We start from the raw sequence: 20,179 nt of genomic DNA on the forward strand, positions 1-20,179 counted from the left end.
TTTATTTAAAATGTGAGTACAGGGAAGAAGTGAGATGATTGCCGCCACCCCCCCCCCCGCCACATTCAGCTCGCAGAGGACTTGTGACTGCCAGGACCATTAACTCCCAGAGACAGTTAGGTTAGAAGCCAGGTCTCCAGGCAGTAGCTGGAAAAGCTGGAGCATGAGACATTTGGTCTAACTCCACCCAGAAAGAAGCCACAGTCTTGGTTTTATTGCTGGAGCAAGCTGGGGGAAGAAGCCACCAGAAGCACCCACATACCCATCCAAGATCCTGGAGAACTAATGATTGCCTGTCCCAGGTACAGGATAGATAGAAGCCAGACACTTGGCAGAGTTGGGACATTAGGTGAGCAGTCTGACCCTCTCCAGGGAGAGGTGAGGAGCTGAACCTCATGGCCTCTTCACTCTGTTCTGAGCCAGTGGAGAGAGACACAGGGAGTGCTGGCAGGCTCCTTTATAATCACCTCTGTTCACATGGTCCAGGGGGATGAGCGAGGGCCAATCCCTGGCAACTTTCAGAGACATGCAACCTAGGAGCCAGGTCCTTGGGTAGCATCCATAACAGTAGGGGCACTAGCTGTGCAGTCTCACTGTCACTCTTCAGGAAGGAGAGTTAGAGGAATGGGAGAGCTGACCAGTCCCAAAGCAACTGCAGTTCCTATCTATGTATCCCCGGCTCTAGGCATGGTGCTGCCCTCCCTTGTATCCTGGCACACAGCCACTAAGGAGGGAGTGAGGGATAAAGTGTCCAAACCTCCTCTGTTGAGTCTTCCAAGCTCTGTCTTTGGGATCAGTCAACAGTGTGCCTGGGGCGTGTTTGGCCCTGGGGTTGACTGACAGAGCTCCAGATTATCCAAATCTTGGAGGTCAAAGAGAAGATCCCAAGAGGTTTGCCCCCACTGATATCACAGCTCCTTCCAGTGTATCTTCCCCTTTTTAATTTTTGTAGCTGGTGCTTAGCTTTTAATGTTTCTGTTTCTTTTTGCAGCAAAGAGGTGTTAATTCAGCTCTACAGCCCCCAATCTTTACTTCAAAGGAAAGGCATTCTGCTTCACAGCGACCGTTCAGTTTTGCACAGAGTTTTCTTCTACGAAATGCTCCCCCTGCTAAGTGAAGAAAGCAGTTAGTCTTCAGTTAGCTATACTTAGTGACTGGAAGGAAAAATCATCACTAAGCCAGTTCAGAATTCTTGACTACAAAGTCTCCTAGAGATAGAGTATGAATCTAAAGTTCGAAAAATTGGCTATTACATGAACACCCATGCCTGAGCTCAGAGCCCTGGGGCAGTACATGCAATGTCCTTACTAGATATTCAATTAGGAAGGACAAAAAATGTTCCCTCTGCCAAGATTATGCATAGCTTACCCAGAAACAAAAAGTCTTTTTTTTTCTAACTCCTATAAACAATTATTTTCCAACAAGTTATTTTAATATCGCCAATTAATAGTGTCTGATACAGGGGGAAAGGCAGACAGTACTATTTGCAGAATCAGCAGCTTACTGATAGACCTTAATGTGCCTTGTCATGTGATCTTACAGTTTCATAGCTTTAAAGATAAAAGAAACATGGTGCTAGTCTTTCTCACTCTGTCCTTCAAAGAACAGGACTAGAAACTTGCAGTTAATTCTGGCACACGTATTTAGAGAGGATAGGCAAAAGAGTTCATCCAAAATAGGAATTTAGTAGAAAAGAATACAATTTATTTTTGAATGATTTTTTAAAAATGGGAATATGAACACTCAGGAGAAACGTTGAAGGAATTGGCAGTTACTCTTGAAAGTAATGCTTATTCTTAGAAAGAGTAAATCAAGGGGAAAGGGTACATATTAACTGCAATGTACATAAAATATTACCATGTTGGTAGTGCCCAAGTTAGGGTTAAGACCAATGTAAATCTGCTCAAATTGGACTATTTTAAATAGTCCAATGTGCAACTGAGGATATAAACATCTGAACATATGATTAACATGACATATGTATGAGGTGTTCAAACCCTGAATTGGAGCAGAGAATAAGAAAAAGTAACAATAGGGACAATAAAGCAATAATAATTGCCAGCTGTAACCGCACAGGGTATGTTCCTGGTCCTGTTCAAGCAGTTAAGTGAATATAGAGATTGTCCCCAAGCAGTCACCTTCCCAGTCAGGTGTTTAGTAACAGAACCTTTGGGTTTTGCTGGACACTGAGATACTTAGCTTAGAATGTCAGCTTCTAGCTTCATTTGTCAATATGGCCATGTTATTAAGTTGGGCCCAAAGAAGGAGGAGGGGAATGACAAGCACTGCCTCTGTTTAAACTTGTCCCTCAATGTCTCTACTGAGAGTTCATGCTCAACTTTTAGAGCGTCTTTTGAACCTGATCATACAGTGGCATGGTTAGGATGTCGAGGTTGAACTTCAGCCTAATCTCAGTATAACTTGATGGAGAGCCTCTAGCCCAACCTAGTTGAATTTTGGGGCTTTTTGGACTTTTGTATAAAAACAAAACAGATTTCCATGTTTTGTTAGTCACTCTATTTTTAAGTTTCCTTATTTTAACAAGTCATCCTGTAATTAATATAGCAAATTCCTTAAATTAAAAGAAATCCTATTATCTCTTCCACTTATAGAGAGGAAACTGAAGTACAGAATTCAAACAGCTGATGAGGATTGAAATTAAGATTTAACCTTGAGTAGCTGAAACTCCTGATCTCTGTCCCCTTATTTGACCATTAGATGCGTGCACATCTGTGAGACTATTCACAGTTGTTGTGGTCATAGAGTCATAATTTGGGTCCCAGTTATGCTTGTTGTTGGGATTCAAGCATGCCCAGGCTCAGCTCTGGAGATAGCAAGCTCTTAAGAATCTCCTTCTACATACTGACGTGACTAATGGGGAGTCCTGGTTGTGGGTGGAGAGAACAGTTTAAAACATATTTTCCTGGCTGGAATCCACCTTCTGACATCTGAGGAAAGAGGCTGGGAGCAGAAGCTAAGGGGCTGATTCTGCAAGTGAGAACCTGGCATGAGGACGTTGCTCCTGGCTGCCCTTTGGTCTCACGCTACCTGCTTTCAAGAATGATCCTTTAGAAGAACCAAAGGCTCAAGAGAAAGTGAATCAAGATGTTGGTGGTTTTAAGGATACATTTTTTAATCACTATGTGAGACTGAAAGAATGTCTGAAATAATCTAAGGATAGGAGAATTGGGCCAACTAAGGAAACACAGAAAACTGCCAGCTACAAGCTATTAACTTAGCTTAGACTACAAAGGCTTTATTTTCCTAAATTAACAATGTGTTTGGAGGGTACCTCTGGGACTTCCTCTTATATTAAGCAATCACTGTGGCCTGTGCTGAGGATGGGTTGAAGGCTACAAACTCGGAAAGAGATGTAAAAGTAAAAAGAAGCCCAAACCCCTTGGTAGAGGTTTTAGGAAAACAAATGAGATAACTCCTGGTGAGAGATGACCTGGGTCAGTGGGTCCCTTGGCTCTATTTCTGAGCACAGGACAGAATCCCAGGGAGTTTGGCCTGGGACCTTTATAGGACACAAGAATGAATGAGAAACTTTTGTAAAAAGCAGACCTTTCTTCTCCAAAGACAGATCCTGAACCAGTTGCCAATTCTGCCTCTCTAAGCACTTTCCTCTTACCTGGGAAAATTTGAGCAACAAGAATGAGGCCAGCAAAAATTAAGGAAAATATTCTCATGGCTTCAGACACCTGTGGAGAGAGGAAGAGGGAGGTGCAGTAGCTGGAGTCCAGCTCTTCAGTCAAGGGAAGTTGGCAAAGATTCACTCTACTGCTCTGAACTGGCTTAAGTCAGCCTTGGTCTGAAATGCTCATTGGGAACACACTGTTTTCATGCTCCAGTGAGTAGCATGTGGGAGGACAGGTCAGACTTTGCCTAGTCACATTATGAGAGTGTAAGAAGGAACCTTGTCTGGAATACTCTATTCTGTGACTCTGTCTAGACTTCTCCCACATTTCCTTCAACCCCCATCTGGAGGACCACTAGTTATTCCATAAGACATACAAACCCAACTCATTTTCTTCTCATTTTAAGATTCTACATATGACTTGCTCTTCTTATTTTTACATGTTAACTTTATTACAATTATTAGCATGTATTCAGTGAAGAAATGTGGGGTTCACTTCCATATCTGCACAGACCTTGTGAAGGGAAGCCCATTCCCTTACTTCTGTTCCTCCCATCCCCTTTCTCTCCTGCCCCAGCCCACCTCCCAGGGCCTTACCACTCCTCTTCTTTATGATCATTTTCATTTATTTTTCTTTCATTATTGTTTAATTTTCAAGACATGATACTTGTCTTTCTGTCTGGCTCATTTGATTAACATGCCATCTTCTAGTTCCATTCACTTTCCTTATTGTTTATGGCTGGGGAATACTCCATTGTATATATATGTAGGATAGGCTCTTTCTCCATTCATTTCTCTTTCTCATTTTAGTATGTTTATTTTACTTATTTGTTTTTGTGTGGTACTGAGGATAGAACCCAGTGCCTCACATGTGCTAGGCAGGCCCTCTACCACTGCACTACCACCCACCCCTCTATTTTTCTCTTGATAGGCACCAAGGCTGATTCCATATCATAGCTATTGTGAAGAGAAGCACATAAAATACAGATATACATGTGCTGAGAGCCACAGCCAAGTCGGAATGGCCCCTGGCATTTTGCCAATAGTATTGGTTGAGAGGTAAGCCATTAAGATGATGCTGGATTGATTCGGTTGTATATTAGACCTTTACTGTCCACCTCGCCTGCTACTTTGGAGTTCCCCCGCTACTTTGGAGTTCTTGTGGGGATTCCCAGAGAGTTCCCATTGGTTGGGAAAATGCAGGAGGAGGGATTTCCGGAGGAGGAATTTCGGGTTGGTGGTTCTGGAAGAGCCACGTGGTGTTTGGGGGAGTTCCCGGGAGCGTGTGTGGAGTGTGCTGGTGGAGTTCAGAAATAAAGTTTGTTCCTGCTTCAGTGGCTTGTGATTTGTGCCCAGCCAGACTGCAGCATTTGGTGGCCCATATGGGGAACGCCTGAAGCTTGGAGGTAAGTGAAATTGCTCACCCCTGAGGGAAGGCGAGAGAATGGGTGACCATTTCAAAAAACAATGTGTTCTTGTTTTGATTTGTTTTGTTTTTGTTTCAAGCTGCTTATCCCTAGAACTTTCTCAGGCAAACTGGGAAAAATGGTTGGCTCAAGGTTTGAAGTTGTTGGTCCCTGAGGAAGAGATAGAAATAGACCACAAATGCACATGTTGAGAAAATAGGAAAATTGATACAACGATTTTTTCTTCCGTTTTTGTTTCATTCTGTTTCGGTTTTGTTTTGTGTTATCTTGTTGGGTTGTGTTATCTTTATAGTAGATTAGAAATTAGTCAAAAACAAACTGAAAAAGTGTTAAGTAAATTGTTAGAGGTCCAGACTATGGTAGAAAACATGTTAGGTCAAGCAAAAGAGAAGGTCTCTCCGGCTGGTCAGACAGAGAAAGAAAATTTAAAGGAAAAGGGGCTATTAGGGAAAAAGCTACAACAGGAGGCTGCTATTAACACCGTTCTATCACCAGAGGGCATAATTCAACCAATAGCTACCTATAGAGACAGCTGAGTGGCCCCCAACCCCTGTAGTTGATAGATGGGATTCTGAGACAGGACCTCAAAGATTAGCATGCCCTGTACTTGAGCAGGCAGGAGGCCAGCGAATTCACCGTGCTTTAGATTTCAAAACAATGAAGCAGTTAAAGGAGGCTGTAACAACCTATGGTCCCCAAGCACCCTTCACTGTAAGCATGGTCGAATCCATTACCAACTTGGACATGATGCCAGCAGATTGGGCTAGCATGTGTAAAGCTGTGCTAAATGGAGGGCAATATTTGCTATGGAAGGTAGCCAATGAGGAATTTTGCACGGAGATGGCTAGGCGATATGCAGCAGCCAGTTATCCTCAGAGAAGTCTAGATATGTTGTTAGGAAAGGGACCTCATGAGGATCAGCAGCAACAAATTAGATATGATCCTGCTATATACTCACAAATTGCTGCAGATGCAGTTAGGGCATGGAAGACTTTACAAGAACATGAAGATTTACAAGGTCAATTATCTAAGGTAATACAGGGAGCTAATGAACCTTCACTGAATTTGTAGATAGAATTATTCAAATAGCTACTGGAGTTTTGGGGGATACAGAACAAGCAATGCCATTAATAAAACAACTGGCTTATGAGCAAGCAAATCGTTGTTGCAGAGAGGTCATTAGACCATGGAGAAAGACATTTTAGATCAAGCAAAAGAGAAGGTCTCTCCAGCTAGTCAGACAGAGGAAGAAAATTTAAAGGAAAAGGGGCTATTAGGGGAAAAGCTACAACAGGAGGCTGCTACTAACACCATTCTATCACCAGAGGGCGTAATTCAACCAACAGCTCCACCTATGGAGACAGCTGAGAAAATACATGTATCTCTTTTTTTTTCATTGGGAGTGGATACCAGGAATTGAACTTACGGGTCCCTCAGGCACCGAGACACATCCCCAGCCCTATTTTGTATTTTATTTAAAGACAGGGTTTCACTAAGTTGCTTAGTGCCTCTCTGTTGCTGAGGCTGGCTTTGAACTCATGATCCTCCTGCCTCAAACTCCCAAGCTCCTGGGATTACAGTTGTGCCACCATTAGGGCCAAGTATCTCTTTTATATGCTGATTTTATTTCCTTCAGATGCACACCATGAAGCGGGAGAGGGGGATCACTTGGTAGTCTCTGTTCTGTTTTTGGAGGGACCTGCATGCTGTTTTCCACTATGGCTAAACTAACTTACATTCTCCCCAACAGTATCTAAGGGATCCTTTTACTTCACATCATTACCAGGACACCCGTGTGTGTGTGTGTGTGTGTGTGTGTGTGTGTGTGTGTGTGTGTGTGATGACAGCCTTTGTAACTTTAGTGAGATGGAGTATCAGGGCAGGTTTTTTGTTTGTTTTAGAAACACCTTTATTTATCTGAATGCAGTCTTGAGAATCCAACCCAGTGCCTCACACATACTAGGCAAGCGCTCTACCACTGAGCCACAATCTCAGCCCTCTCAGGGCAGTTTTGATTTGCATTTCACTGATGCAGTTTTTCATATATTTTTTATTGGACATTTATATTTCTTGTTTTAAGAAGTGCTATTCAGATCACTTGCCCAATTTTTAATTGGATTGCTTCTTTGGTGTCATTTTATAAATTCCTATTGGATAAATACTTTGCAAAGATTTCCCTCCGCTCTGTAGGTTTTTCTCTCCAGTCTGCTTATGCACAGTCCTTTGCTGTGCAGAAACTTTCATCTCCTGGAATACCATCTGGCAGTCTTGCTTCTTCTTCCTGTGCTGAGAGTAATGTGCAGGAAGTTGCATCTGTTGTTTTTCCTCTTTTCTCATCATGGCTTCACTAAGACAAAGCCCTCCAGGGCTCCCAGGCACCCTTCCACCAAGAGCCTCCTGCAAGAGCAGATAAGCCACCATCTAGAAATTAATGGAGAAATTTCCAGAAAAGATGACCAGTTGCTGCCACTACTAACTTATCTGCAAAATGAAATCATTGATTCCAAAGATCCTGTATCTCCCCTGTGGGTAAGAGATGCTGAAAGCAGAAAGAGCCAGGGGAGTACAGATTGCTAGATGATGGCATTTGATAGGATGAGTGTTTAGAAGCTCCTGTGTGGCAGCATTTCCATGGTAGGAGCATGAACATTCTCTCAATTGTGAACTTCATCCAGAAATAGGGACTGCTGATCAGGTAGCACAAGAATAGCATTCAGAACAAAAAGATGAAAACTCCCTTCTCAAGAATTTGTTCCTTTTAAGTTGAAATCTTCCCTCCTAAAGACAAGGAGCCATACCATCAAAATGAAGTCACAGAATTATTTTTCCTATGATCACTTTCTATCCCCATATCCTGTTTATTTCCTCATTTTAGTGTATTAAGTTACACAAATTATTGAGTGTATAATGCTACCCTCTTTGAGAACACACTATTTATGGATCTCTATTGACTTCTCAGGATTGGCCATAGAATTTACTCTTTTTCTCCTAAAGTAATTTGGTTTCCTTACAAGTATGTCAGCACATCTAATCAGCACATCTACAAACTTACTATAGATGAGAGATATCGTGTTATTTTAGGCATATGACATAATCTATTAAATTGGTCATGTGACCTGTATCTCACATTTAACATTTAAAGTTTTGCCTTCTAATTTAAGCGGTTAGTTCGTTCTTGTCGAAGATAATAAGAAGAAGGGTTTTCCTGACTCTTTATGTCATTTTCCTATTAGGGAAAGAGAGTAGCATCCTAGCATTTCCGAGATAAAATCAGGCAGGCAACTGAGTACAAAGTCATTGAAAGTACATTGTGGGGACTGTTCTGTGAAAAGGCACTGGCAAGGATTTCTTTTGTTTTCAATTGGTTCTAAGTGTGGAATGGTGTCTTTAAAGGCAAAAGAAGTAATTGATTGATGATGTCTATGAAATGTGAGCAATCTCTGCCTTGACACATGGAAACAGGTAGGGCCAACGTTTTCAGAGAGGCAAGCAGCCCTGGGAACTATTTATAGAAATAACTTTTCTTTTGGTTTAATTTAGAAGTACAAGAAATTTTAAACAGATCAAAGAACCAGGATAAGGGAATTCAGTGATCAATTATACATGCTTTCCAACTTTCAGACTAGTTGGAAGAAGAAACATAGCAAGTGGAAGCCCAAAATGGGATCATTGAAAGGGAGCTGGGATCTGATGCTCCTTAATGCAATAAGGCAGGAGAGTGGCCTGTGTCTGTAGCAGGATCCAAGGGAGAGTGTGGAAATGGAGCTCAGCCTAATAGATCGCCCCAGGTGACATCGTGGGTAGATCATGTGAGCTCTTGAGATTGAATTTCTACTATAAAATGAATACAGTGCTGCCGTCAGTTGAAGGGTTACTGTGAAGATGAATGAAACAGAAAAGAACAATAGAAAACCAAGCAAATAATTTTTTTTTTCAGTTGAGAACATGCCTGAGGATACACAACCTAAACAACTGTATTTATGACACCCCAGGATTGGAATTTAGGGTTTTAAAATCCTACTGTTTGTGTGTTTGTTTTTTCTGGTTTTCCCAAAAGAAGTTAATTTCAAAAAGAAGTAGGTGGGAGTTGTGCAAAGGGGTTTTCCAGTGTGCTTCCAAGGAAGACGGGTGCCACCACCTCCCAGAGAGTCCCCTGGATGTGGTGAAGAGCCCAGCGTGATGATGGAGTGTGGCATTTGCAGTAATGCTGAAAACAGAAAATGGACTCCACAGGAAACTTGTAGGCTTGTCTTCAAATGGAGTGCTACGTGAGTGAACTATACCTCCTTTATTTATGGTTCAATACAGCAGTTTTTAAAGGAAATATGAAGGAATTCTAGCTAATAAAAATGTATTTTAAAATTCCTGCAAATCAGTCAAAATGATGTTCTTTCTATAAAGATCCGTACTTGAATCACTAGTATTATTATTTATGAGCCATCTTTCCTGTTGACAGCTAGGCTGTGTGGTTGGAAAACTGCAAACGTGGCTTCTGTTACACGATGTCATGTGATGAAGTCAGTACCTCCCATATGATTGTAAAAAAGGAAGGACATGGAAAGAGGGTCTTCCCACCCCAAGCAAATGCACATCAAGATGCAGAGCCAGCTACAACATACAGTTTCATTCATTGTTATTTTTAATTGACACATACCAGTTGCACATATGTGGGGGGTACATGTGACCATCTGATACATGTGTGCAGTAATCACATCAAGGGAATTGGTATTTCCTGTTTTGGGGGGAATCTTCAAACTCCTCTCTTCTAGTTTTTTGAGATATATAATAAATTGTAAGACAATATGAAGTTTCCTTAAAATATTAGATTTCTCAGATTCTTTAGAAATCCAAGGTCACAGGCAGCAAAACATCATCATCTGCAAGGAAACACAGGAACCTCCAAGAAAGGTAGGACATGAGCACTTGCTAACCCCAGGCCTATTGCACCAGATGCTGCTAAAATGGCCTCACATACTGCCAATAAATCATTTGTTCCAGCAATTACAAACTAATATGAAACTCCTGGATCCACAAATATAAAGGGAAATTCACGACAACTTCTAATTTCCTGTCCACATAATCCCCAAACAATCACAAAAATATGATTGGTGCACCAAGGTGGGTTTGCTGAGAAGGCATCTTTGATGACACACGCTTGGTGGGTAAAGGTGGCCACTGTGAAAGACATGCATGATAAGTTGGGTTCCGTGTCCCTGAAGGTACATGTGATACAAGCTTGGCACACCAAGGGGCACACCTGGGAGGCAGTGCAATGCCCTTATGTCTTTGGGGTAATGCCTTTGAAGGGGACATAGGCCCCAGTCCCTTCCCCCTTTCCTCAATTTTGCTTCCTGACCAGGAGGTGAGTGGTTTTGCTCCACTCCGAGCTTACCCTACTATTACTGCTAATTCACCAATTTCACCCTTTGCTTCTCTCAGGTTTCCCTTCAAGTATTTTGTAGCTTGGTATTAGGTGCATATGTATTTATAATTGCTCTATCATCTTGATTATCTATTGACTCACTTATCATTATACATGCACTCTTTGTCTCTAAGAGCATTTTATCTTAAATGTGCCCTTGCTTACTATTAGTGTGGCCCTGTAGCTCTCTTTTGCTTACACTATATATGACACAAACTTTTTGATTCTTTTAACTTTAAGCTCTTTGGTTTTTTAATCCAAAGTATTTTGTTATTTTTTTGTAGACAATATACAGTTGAATGTTACTTAAAGTTCATTTTGCCAATCTCTAATCGAGTAATTAATCCATTTTTATTTATAAAGTGGCATTTATGTCTGCCACTTTACAATTTATTCTTTAAAGTTGATCAGGTTATCTCCCCATTTTTTTGTTTCTGTTTTGTTTTAAGTAGATATGCAACTTGCTACTCTAATTCCTTTATCATTGTTTGGTATATATTTTAGTTTTGTATAAATTTTTGCCTTGGTGATTATAATTGATATCATAATCTATAGATACTTAGATTATATTAATACCAATTCAATTTTAATTGTATTTAATTGTATTCTAACTCCGTTTATTGGTGCTGTAAGAGGAAATTGAAGAGTTCTGAGATAGGAGATTTCCTTGCTGATCTTGAGGGGCAAAGCTGCCATTTTTGGAAAGAACCCTAGCAGGTGATTCTACAAAGCCTCTAGTTGCTAGAGTTGGTCAGATGGCTCTTGCCTGTGTGAGTTAGAAACAGACCACTTGCCCTTGGTGAGATCACACCCCTAGTGAACACTTGGTAACACTTTGCTTTTAGTCTTGTAAAATCTTGAGCATAGAAACAAGTGCCCAGTGTAGATTCTGACCTACAAAAGTATGAGATAATATGTGCTGTTTCAAACTGTTCTGTTTATGATTTTTCATTTAACAGCAAAATGACTACAGTAGTATTTTAAGTGGACATATTTTGGACAAATTTACTTGTCATTTCAAGGCTCCTGTGCAGCCCCTAGCATTGTGTGATTTCTTAAGTGCTTAGTGTGCTTTCTTGACCTTTTACGAGTTTCCCTCAAGTCTTCTCTCCCCAGAGCTATATCCTAAAACCTCTCTCTGCTGGTTCTTTTGCCACAACAGGCCACATTCTGGCTCTTCTCTGGCTGGGACTGTTTCAGACCAGTGACTTGAATGGGGTTCACGTGGCCACAGGGATCAAAAGCTTGCTGTGCTGCCCAGATCCTAACTACAGCCACACCTTCCTCCCCTCAGGCCACTCCAGCCAGGGCTTTCTGCCTGCGGATGTTTGCATGTGGGAGCCCTATGTGAGCTCCACAGGGATCTACGTTAGGCTCTCCCAGGCGTCTTCCTGAAGCCCACCGGACAGGGTTGGTGTGAGATGCTGACCTCAGCCTCCTCCTCCAGAGGCACAGCCGAGGTGCATCTCAGCATGCCAGGACATTTCCAAGGAGATTTTGTTTCCTGGGTGTTCTTTCCTCCAGGTTTAAGTAAGTGCCAGGCTGAGTGATCCAGAATCTGGGATGGGATCAGCCTTTTTGCTAATCCTGCATTTGTGGTCCAGTGCCTCAGCTGGGCCAGGGGGGATTAACGACATTTACTTTTTATTCTGTATCATTTGAAACTTCCACCAAAACTGATCAACCTTGCTCTGAAGACATTGTCATTCCACTTCAGGTGAGGGAATTTTGAAGTAGAACCCAGATACAAGAAGGAATAATGTGACGATAATGTAATAAGGTCACGAGTGTGATTTTAAATATCAATAGGGTCAAAGTCATGCTCACTAGGAGAGTGGTGGAGACTGTGGAGGGTGCAAGTGCTTCAGGCAAAAGCAGATGCACGGGGATCTTTTCTCCCTGGCCATTTCCTGCTGACCTGTCCACCCCGAGAAGACTTTCCCTATCACAGACTCCTGAGGTCCCAGAGTCCCAACAAAGCAACAAAGCTGATCTGAGCCAACAACCGCCTTCCTCTTGGCACCAAAAAGAGCTGAATTTTCAAGTAGTAACTAACCATTGTGAGCAAGACTGTTCTCTGGGAAGAACTGGGTGCTCAGGGAAGGAGGGAGCAGCCTAGGAAAGGGCTAAGAGGAGCTTCATGCTAAAGAAGGACGGAGTCAGAGAGAGAGAGGGAAGGCTGTAGGCCTCCCAGCTCCAGCTGTGCACAGGATAACTGGAAAGTAGTGTCAGGAGACAGCCACCAGCCCCCACTCTGGATAGCTCTGACACACACACAGGTCTTTCTGTATTGAAAAGAAAAGCTTCAGAAAGGTGGCAGGCTATTTTCAATTTTCTTTGTTTGTTTGTTTGTTTTAAATCAAGCAAAGCAGTATTTGGAATGAATAGGAAGTACCCCAGTCTCATGGTGCTCTGTAGGCCATTGGCTGTCCCTCCTGTGGAGACCCGAGGTGGGCACACACAGGGGGTACAGGGATGGCTCATAGAGCATTGTGAGCCTGGTGGCTCTGGAGCTATAGAGTCTTAAGGCAATTCCACCTGCCTCGTTCTGCAGGCGACTCCTGTGCAGATGGCTCAGGACAGCTGCACTTCCGATGTGTTCTAAAGACCAGTTCCTCCAAGTAAGAGACCTGACTGTGGACTGGTGACACCCAGGCGTGAGAAGAGTCCCGCTCAGTTAGTTCCACAGGAGGGACGTGCACAGCTGAAGACGAGGCCTGGACAGGTGGGCGTGCAGAGGCAACCCGGGGACAGCCACGACGGGAGTCCCCACTGGAGGAACCCAGGAGGAACCCAGGAGGAGACGGGAGACAGGAGCAAGTCCTGGCTGGGGGGTGGGGGGCAGAAGCAGTTTCCCTGGGAGATGGAGGAGCCCGAGGGCAAGAGAGAGTGGGGGCGATGTGCCCTGAGTTCTGCCTCTCCCCACGACCACCTCCCCACTGACGCCCACGTCCACTGAAACCCCAGAGCTGGAGGCTTGGAGAGGGCAGTTCACAGAAGACAGAGCCCAAGCCACGGAGCAAAGTCCAGATGACAAGGAATGACCTGAGCAGAAAAAGACAAATGGCCAAAAAACACTCCAGGAAACTGGTTCAGACTCGAGTGTTAAAACTGAGCAATCTCTGGAGTGCCATGGCTGGTAATTGTGACCTTTATTTAGTGAAGTAACGAATTGTATCACACACTGTACACAGTCACTCATTTCCTTACCTGCTGTGCTGAATGTTTCAAATCAATCTCTGACCACTTTCTTTCATAAGTAAGAACGAAAAAACAAAATTTGTGCCACTGGCATTAACTGAATAGATGGGTGTTGTTATAAAAATACACTTTAATACTAGAATCAATGAAGACCACATATTATAATACCAAAAAATGCACTGGATAAAAGTAACTTATTTTATTATGTAGACTCATTACTCACTCACAGATGTGCATCTACTTCCATTTACCTATTAATTCTATGGAAACTAGTCCATGTAGCTGGATATGCAGGACTTGACTGTTGTGCCCACATCATTTATTGACTCCCTGCTATATCTCTGAGCGAAAGACAACTCCCTTAGGTATCAATTTCTTTCAATACAAATTAGCATAATAAAAAATACCCTTCAATATAATCTTGACTCCAGTGAGAAAGTACAGAAAAATAATTCATGATACATACCAGTGCCTGGTTCAGTGAGTAGCTATTCCTTATTCATTCATGTCTTGATTTTTCTGTGGGGTGGGGGATTAAATGCAGGGCCACCCAAACACTGAGCCACATCCCCATCCCTAATTTGTATTTTATTTAGAGAGGGTTCTCACTGAGTTGCTTAGTGCTTTGCCATTGCTGAGGGTGGCTTTGGACGCATGATCCTCCTGCCTCAGCCTCCTGAGCTGCTAGGATTACAGGCGTGAACCATTATGCCTGGCTCATGTCTAGATTTTTCTTTACAAAATATCTTCTGAAAACTAAACCTAGACAAGGAAACCAAAACAAGGAGAGAAAGAAATGAGCATGATCTTGAAACACTCACAATATGACTTGACTAGGCCTCATAGTTCTCTTGACCTTCCTTGAACATCCATCGTGTTCTGTTTCCAAGGCCCAGAGCTTGGTCTGCTATCTCAGGATCTTGGGTCGGCAACAGAAAAAGTTCAACCTGCAGTTTCCATAAATCTTCTCACCCTCCAGGCACATCTTCCTGCATTTGCCACGACCAAGCCTGCAGGTCTCACAAACGGCAAACTCACCTGTGCCAAGAAATAGTGGTCATCTGTGGAACAGGGAACAGGTCAAAGCCACCAAAAGGAGAGAGGGTTCAGATGTGTGGTCATAAGGCGTATCTCCAAGACCTCGCCCAGATTCTTCAAAGAGCTTGTGTTCTCTGTAGTTTGGAGTGGGGAGGATTATAAGGAAGGGGAACCAGGATCCCTCCTGTCCAAATATTTCCAGTCTTGTTCTCATCAAAAGGAAGCAATAGGCAAAGTGTTAGAGACCTCGAAAACACCCACCTGAAACACTGAGAGTTTGCTAGGTGTAAATGGAGGGGCTATCTTGTGGTTGGGAAGGGTCTTTGAAAACAGAATGCAGAGTTTCAGGCTGGATTCTTGTTGGGGCTTCATAAAGACAGAGCATCCTCAATAAGTGGCTCATCTGTCCTGCAGGCATTCTAGAAACACCTGCCTGCAGTTGTTATTGGTTTAGTGGTTAAATGAAATGAGTGATGTGAGGATGTTGGGTGGTGGTATGCCTGCCTCTGGGCTGGAGATTAAATGACACAATCCTTGTCACAACAGAGTGCCTGGCACACGGACACCCAGCACTCAGTGGGCAGCACCCTCAACACCTCTCACTCTGAAATGCCGTCCAAACTCTTGTGACAGTTTCCCAGGAATACTCTTCAATTCTGCTCACAATGTGCTGTCCTCCTGTGTGAGACAACTCCCCAGGGAGAGGTCTGGGCTCCTCATTTTGAATGCTCTACTGAGTGAGGGTCAGCTTTCACTGACCAGTCCTCTCTATCTAGTCCATCCTCCATTCACCAGAAACATGTGTTTGTGACAGTCCTTGTTAGATCTGGACTGTAAGAGACGAGCAGCTTGATCTCAGGCACTGCTCATTGGCTGGTGTGGGATTGAACCCAGGCTTCACGAGCATATGGGAAAAGTCCCTGGGTCCAAATCCTCATGGCCAAAGTAATACAGTCCAGAAACAGAGATATGGTTCTGTGAAATGGAAAAATCCAAATGTGGTGCTGGGAACAAGAGGAAGAAATGATAGAATTGGAGGACTGGAATTCAGGCCCTTCTCTTCCACTCCTACACGGCTTCCTTGGTTTCTCAAGGCAGAGAGAGCTCCAGAGCCAGAGTTCCCAAGAGAAAAGGAGAAACTATACTCAAAGGATTTCACCTACCTCCAGGAAGTGACTTGTAGTAATCAAGACCCGCTCGGCACCCTAAATTTAAAACAAAATACATAATAGAAACAAATATCAACACAGGAAGTAACATCACATAAAACCAGGTTCCCACCCTGGAGGCTGCACATCAGTGTCTACAGGTGACAAAGAGGCAATCTGCATTTTGTTTCCTAGGACAAGGATTCCTGTAACCGGTCAGACCAAGTTACAGAAAACAAAAACCAAACTGGTGCCAGGTGTACCTGGCTCTTAGATGATTTTAGGGTGGGACATAGAGGAATAATCAAGCTTCATGATCTGCCTCATCAAAATTCTATCCATTTTAATTTACCTGATGGAAACTGAGCCAAAACAAAGAACAAAGCAATGACAAAATAGAACATCTTCCTGCGTGGAGCCATCTTTGAAGGGAGACTCCTCAGAACAGAGGTTCCAGGTTTCCTGGAGAGGACAAAAGGCTCATTTATATTTTATGTAATGGGGTGTGCCCTAGGTCAATGAAGTGAATCAACAAAGAAAGCACAATTGCATGCTCCATTTGCCAGGACCAAGGCTGGAGAGCATAGATAAAAACGCTGGCACCCATCAGCCTTCCACTGGGGGAGTCTGAAGGTCTGACCAGTGTCCTGGAGTGGACGCCTGGCTAGGAATTGGAGCACCAGGGTCTGTCCCGTTCCACTGCTATCCTTTCATATTCATCTCCACACCTTTGCCTAACTATTTTTAAACACTTTTTTTAAAGTGCATTAATTCATAGTGAACCTTCCCTGACCTATAAAGGGCACATGTGATGATATTTTTATGTCTGCTTCTGTGGCTTGTAGGAGTTCATCTTCAGGAGCTGGGCTGGCACTTGTGTGCATAGAAGATAAAGGGTTGAGCCAAAGGACTTCACCATTTAGATGTTTTTAATAACCTGGAGCAGTCCCAACTTCATGGGCATATGACCAAGTCACATAGTCCCCTGCCCACCCACTAGGACTTAATGCTCTGAAGCTGCTGTGTTGAGATTTATACAAATTTGTCTTTAAACGTCTGATGGGACAGTGCCATTGTACTTTACACGCTCTCTTTGAAGAGAGATCTACAGGATAGGGGTTCAAGATTTCCTGGAGAGGATAAAAGGCTCATTTCTATTTTAACGTAATGGGGAGAGCCCCTGGTCAATGTACAGAATCAACAAAGAACCTCTGCAAGGGTCTGCGATGGCCTCTGGTATTCCTGTGTCCAAGAAAGCAAATAGCAAATAAATGATATCATGTCATATTGTAAGACCTGCGGGAAAAGTAAAAAGCTTTATATTTTGGTAGTTTAAAAAATTATATTAGCATATGTCAATTGTGTAAAATAATGAGTTTGGTTGTGACATTTCCATATGGACATACAATATACTTTGACCATCATATCCACCCTCTCTTACCCTCCCCTGGCACCTCCCCTGGGTTTCCACTTCCCTAATAGTCCCTTCTTTTATATTGTCTTTATTTTATTTTATTTTTTTAGATTCCCCACATGAGAGAAAACATGCAATCTTTCTGAGTCTGGCTTATTATATTTAACATGATAATATCAAGTTCCATCCATTTCTCAAAAATGATATGATTTCATTCTTCTTTTGGCTAAATAATAAATCATTGTTTGTATCTCCTTTTCAATAACCATTTTGGTAGATTTAAGATAATATTTTTCTGCATTTTTTGAACAAGTGATCTTGCATTTTAATTTTTTAATAAGCCACATACATTCAAGCTACTCTTAAACTGGAGTAAACGTCCAGTTTTAGGAAAATAACATGGTGATTGACCCCTGTTGCAATGGGGCAAAATTGTGATGTATGCAGTCGAGGGGAGGAATAAAGAATGTCCATGTGCTTCTGCCCCTTTCAATGCTTTATTCATTCAAATTACTCAATACAGTTTCACTCTATAGGTTCTTAATCAAGAAAATGACAATTCCTAATGCTAGGCACTGCAATAGACATAATCAATTCACAGCAAACAACTCTAGATTAATCAATTCACAGCAAACAATTCTAGATTAATTCTGAGCACTGCAAAACACACTTAATCATGATAAGCTAATGACACACATTCCCTCTGCATGCTAAGTTCAAAGATCTTAAGTCTTAGGCTTTGAGTCCAGCAGATGCACACTCATTCAGACCACACCACGGTGATCAGGTCTGGAAACAAGGCAGGCTTTTCCTGGCAGTGGAGTGGATGACTGGTTGAGAACAGGGTTGTAGGGAGAAGTTGTGGCTCTCACCAAGGTCCGGTCGAGGCCGGTAGAGTTTGAGAGCAGTGAGGATCACTCAGAGGCTCAGGAAATGATGACAAGTGATGGGATGTCAGATCCTCATCAAGCTCTCCAGCTCGAGTGCACCCTTGTTTTGGCTGGCTGAATCCCTGTTCATCAGCTCTATTATTTATACTAAATTTTGGGGGGTTTTGACCCTCCTTTCAATCCTTATCAGCTACCACCAGAGTGACATCATTTACTCTGGGGTCAGAAACATCTGGTCTGGTGGTCTCCACCCTGTTCTTCTCACCTTTCCCTCTCATCATGTGAGGACAGCCTGCCAGGGGCTTCCCTCTGTTTATCAGGGTGAGGGGAAGTAACTTGTTTGAGGCCACACTGGAGGGCTCTGTGGGTGTGCCTGGTGAGACTGCAGGTTTTAGACTGGAGTTTTTAAAATGGAGTAAGGCCATCCTCACAACCCCCTTAGTGTTGCCTGAATGAAAGACTTGTCCTCACACTAGGAATGGCAGGGCCTCTTTGCTACTTCAGTGGGTCCAACGTGTGCCCTGTCTACTGGTCCCTGTAGCTTACAGCTTCCTGGCCCCAAACTCAAATTTTTGTCATCTCCAATTAGTTTAAATACAGCTCAAATGGGCATATAATCATCCCTTTAGAGCCTGCCTGCTTTACATACCCCCAAAACTGCATCCAACACATGATAACCACACATTAGACAAACCCTGCAGCTACAAGACCCCAACCCAATCCTGCCCTTCAAAGACTCCCTGCTTTGCTGTTGAGTAGAAACATCTAGACACATAAGCCCCTTGGATTCCCCTTTCCCTGGGGTATGGCCTTGCCCTCTTCCCCTTGGTGGTGATGACCTCACATCACTGTCTCCAGATGGTCTCCTGGGAGGGACACCCCTCTCATGCAACCTTGGTCAACCACTGCTCAACAAAGCAGGCTCTGTCACTCTTGGTGAATTAGACGCATTCTATTAGAAACAAAAACAAGTTATGAGACAAAGTCTACAAACAAGATAGTATATAATTGAAAGTGGCTGAAAGTTTGTCTTTTCTTTATAAAGAAATCAAAAGGAAACAGAAGCAAGGTACAGAAACAGAATGGCCCCTTGTCCAAGCTGCCAGCTTATTTGTATCAACATGTTACATTAGGTCACTGGCATCAGTAGTGCATTATTGTTCATTGTGACATTAGGCAGGTTCCAGAGTTAGCAACATTATGCAGCTAATTCCTCAGTTATATACTATATGTGCAATGTGCAATATTAGGAGCCTGTGTAGCTCTCAAGAAAGTCCATTGTTTAAAGTGACTATTATGGGGACAGGTTCAGGTGCAGTGGAGCTGGTGAAACATAGTGGTTGTCTGACAAGAGAGTTTCTTCATTTCCAGCAACTGAGAGCCTGAGATTAAGGTCAAGGCTGATAAGACTCTAGCACAAAGCCTCCTCATGCAGGGCATTGCACAGCAGCTAGGCATCCCTCACCTTTGCACAGAAGCTTTCCTAGCAGCTAGACATCCTGTATTTTGCACAGAAGCTTTCCCAGCCACCAAGCATGCCACAGCCATGGAGTCATCCGAGACTGGAATCCCAAACACAGAACCCTTACATTTCTCCTGAATTTAAGTTTTTTAAGTGAGGTTTGGAAAGAGATGGGGAAGATGTGCACTTGTTAATATGTCATCCCCAGCTAAATCATTCATAGAGTACAATCCATGCACACAAAAGATAGCAAACCCACATAGCAAAGAATAACTGGAAATACTGCATATTAGGTTCTTTAAATGAAACTTAATATTTTTTGGATTTACTGAAAAATTACAGAGAGTACAGAGTTTCCATATACCCTTCCCCAAACTATTCTTATTGCTCACATTTGTTGTTGTTGTTGTTGTTTTGTTTTGTTTTGTTTTGGGTCCTGGCAATTATCACTGAGCCACATTCCCAGCCCCTTTTATTAACTTTTTTTAAAGTTGCTTAGGCCATCACTAAGTTGCTGAGGCTGGCCTTTAACTTGCA

The 20,179-nt window shown here is 42.8% G+C and overlaps 2 protein-coding genes across 2 annotated transcripts; both read right to left on the reverse strand.

Annotated features, from left to right (window-relative positions):
- Nucleotides 1–966: 966 nt before the first annotated feature.
- On the reverse strand, nucleotides 967–3,692 carry LOC144250118 (beta-defensin 13-like). Its single transcript, XM_077792571.1, has 2 exons — nucleotides 3,635–3,692; nucleotides 967–1,109 (listed from the first exon to the last, which is right to left on the reverse strand). The coding sequence occupies exons 1-2, from the start codon at nucleotides 3,690–3,692 to the stop codon at nucleotides 967–969; spliced, it is 201 nt and encodes a 66-aa protein (XP_077648697.1).
- Nucleotides 3,693–14,597: 10,905 nt separating this feature from the next.
- Nucleotides 14,598–16,298, reverse strand: LOC144250095 (beta-defensin 105-like). Its single transcript, XM_077792482.1, has 3 exons — nucleotides 16,229–16,298; nucleotides 15,892–15,933; nucleotides 14,598–14,728 (listed from the first exon to the last, which is right to left on the reverse strand). The coding sequence occupies exons 1-3, from the start codon at nucleotides 16,296–16,298 to the stop codon at nucleotides 14,598–14,600; spliced, it is 243 nt and encodes an 80-aa protein (XP_077648608.1).
- Nucleotides 16,299–20,179: the final 3,881 nt, after the last annotated feature.

The sequence above is a fragment of the Urocitellus parryii genome, chromosome 14 (assembly GCF_045843805.1).
Source record: "Urocitellus parryii isolate mUroPar1 chromosome 14, mUroPar1.hap1, whole genome shotgun sequence".
Taxonomy (NCBI): domain Eukaryota; kingdom Metazoa; phylum Chordata; class Mammalia; order Rodentia; family Sciuridae; genus Urocitellus; species Urocitellus parryii.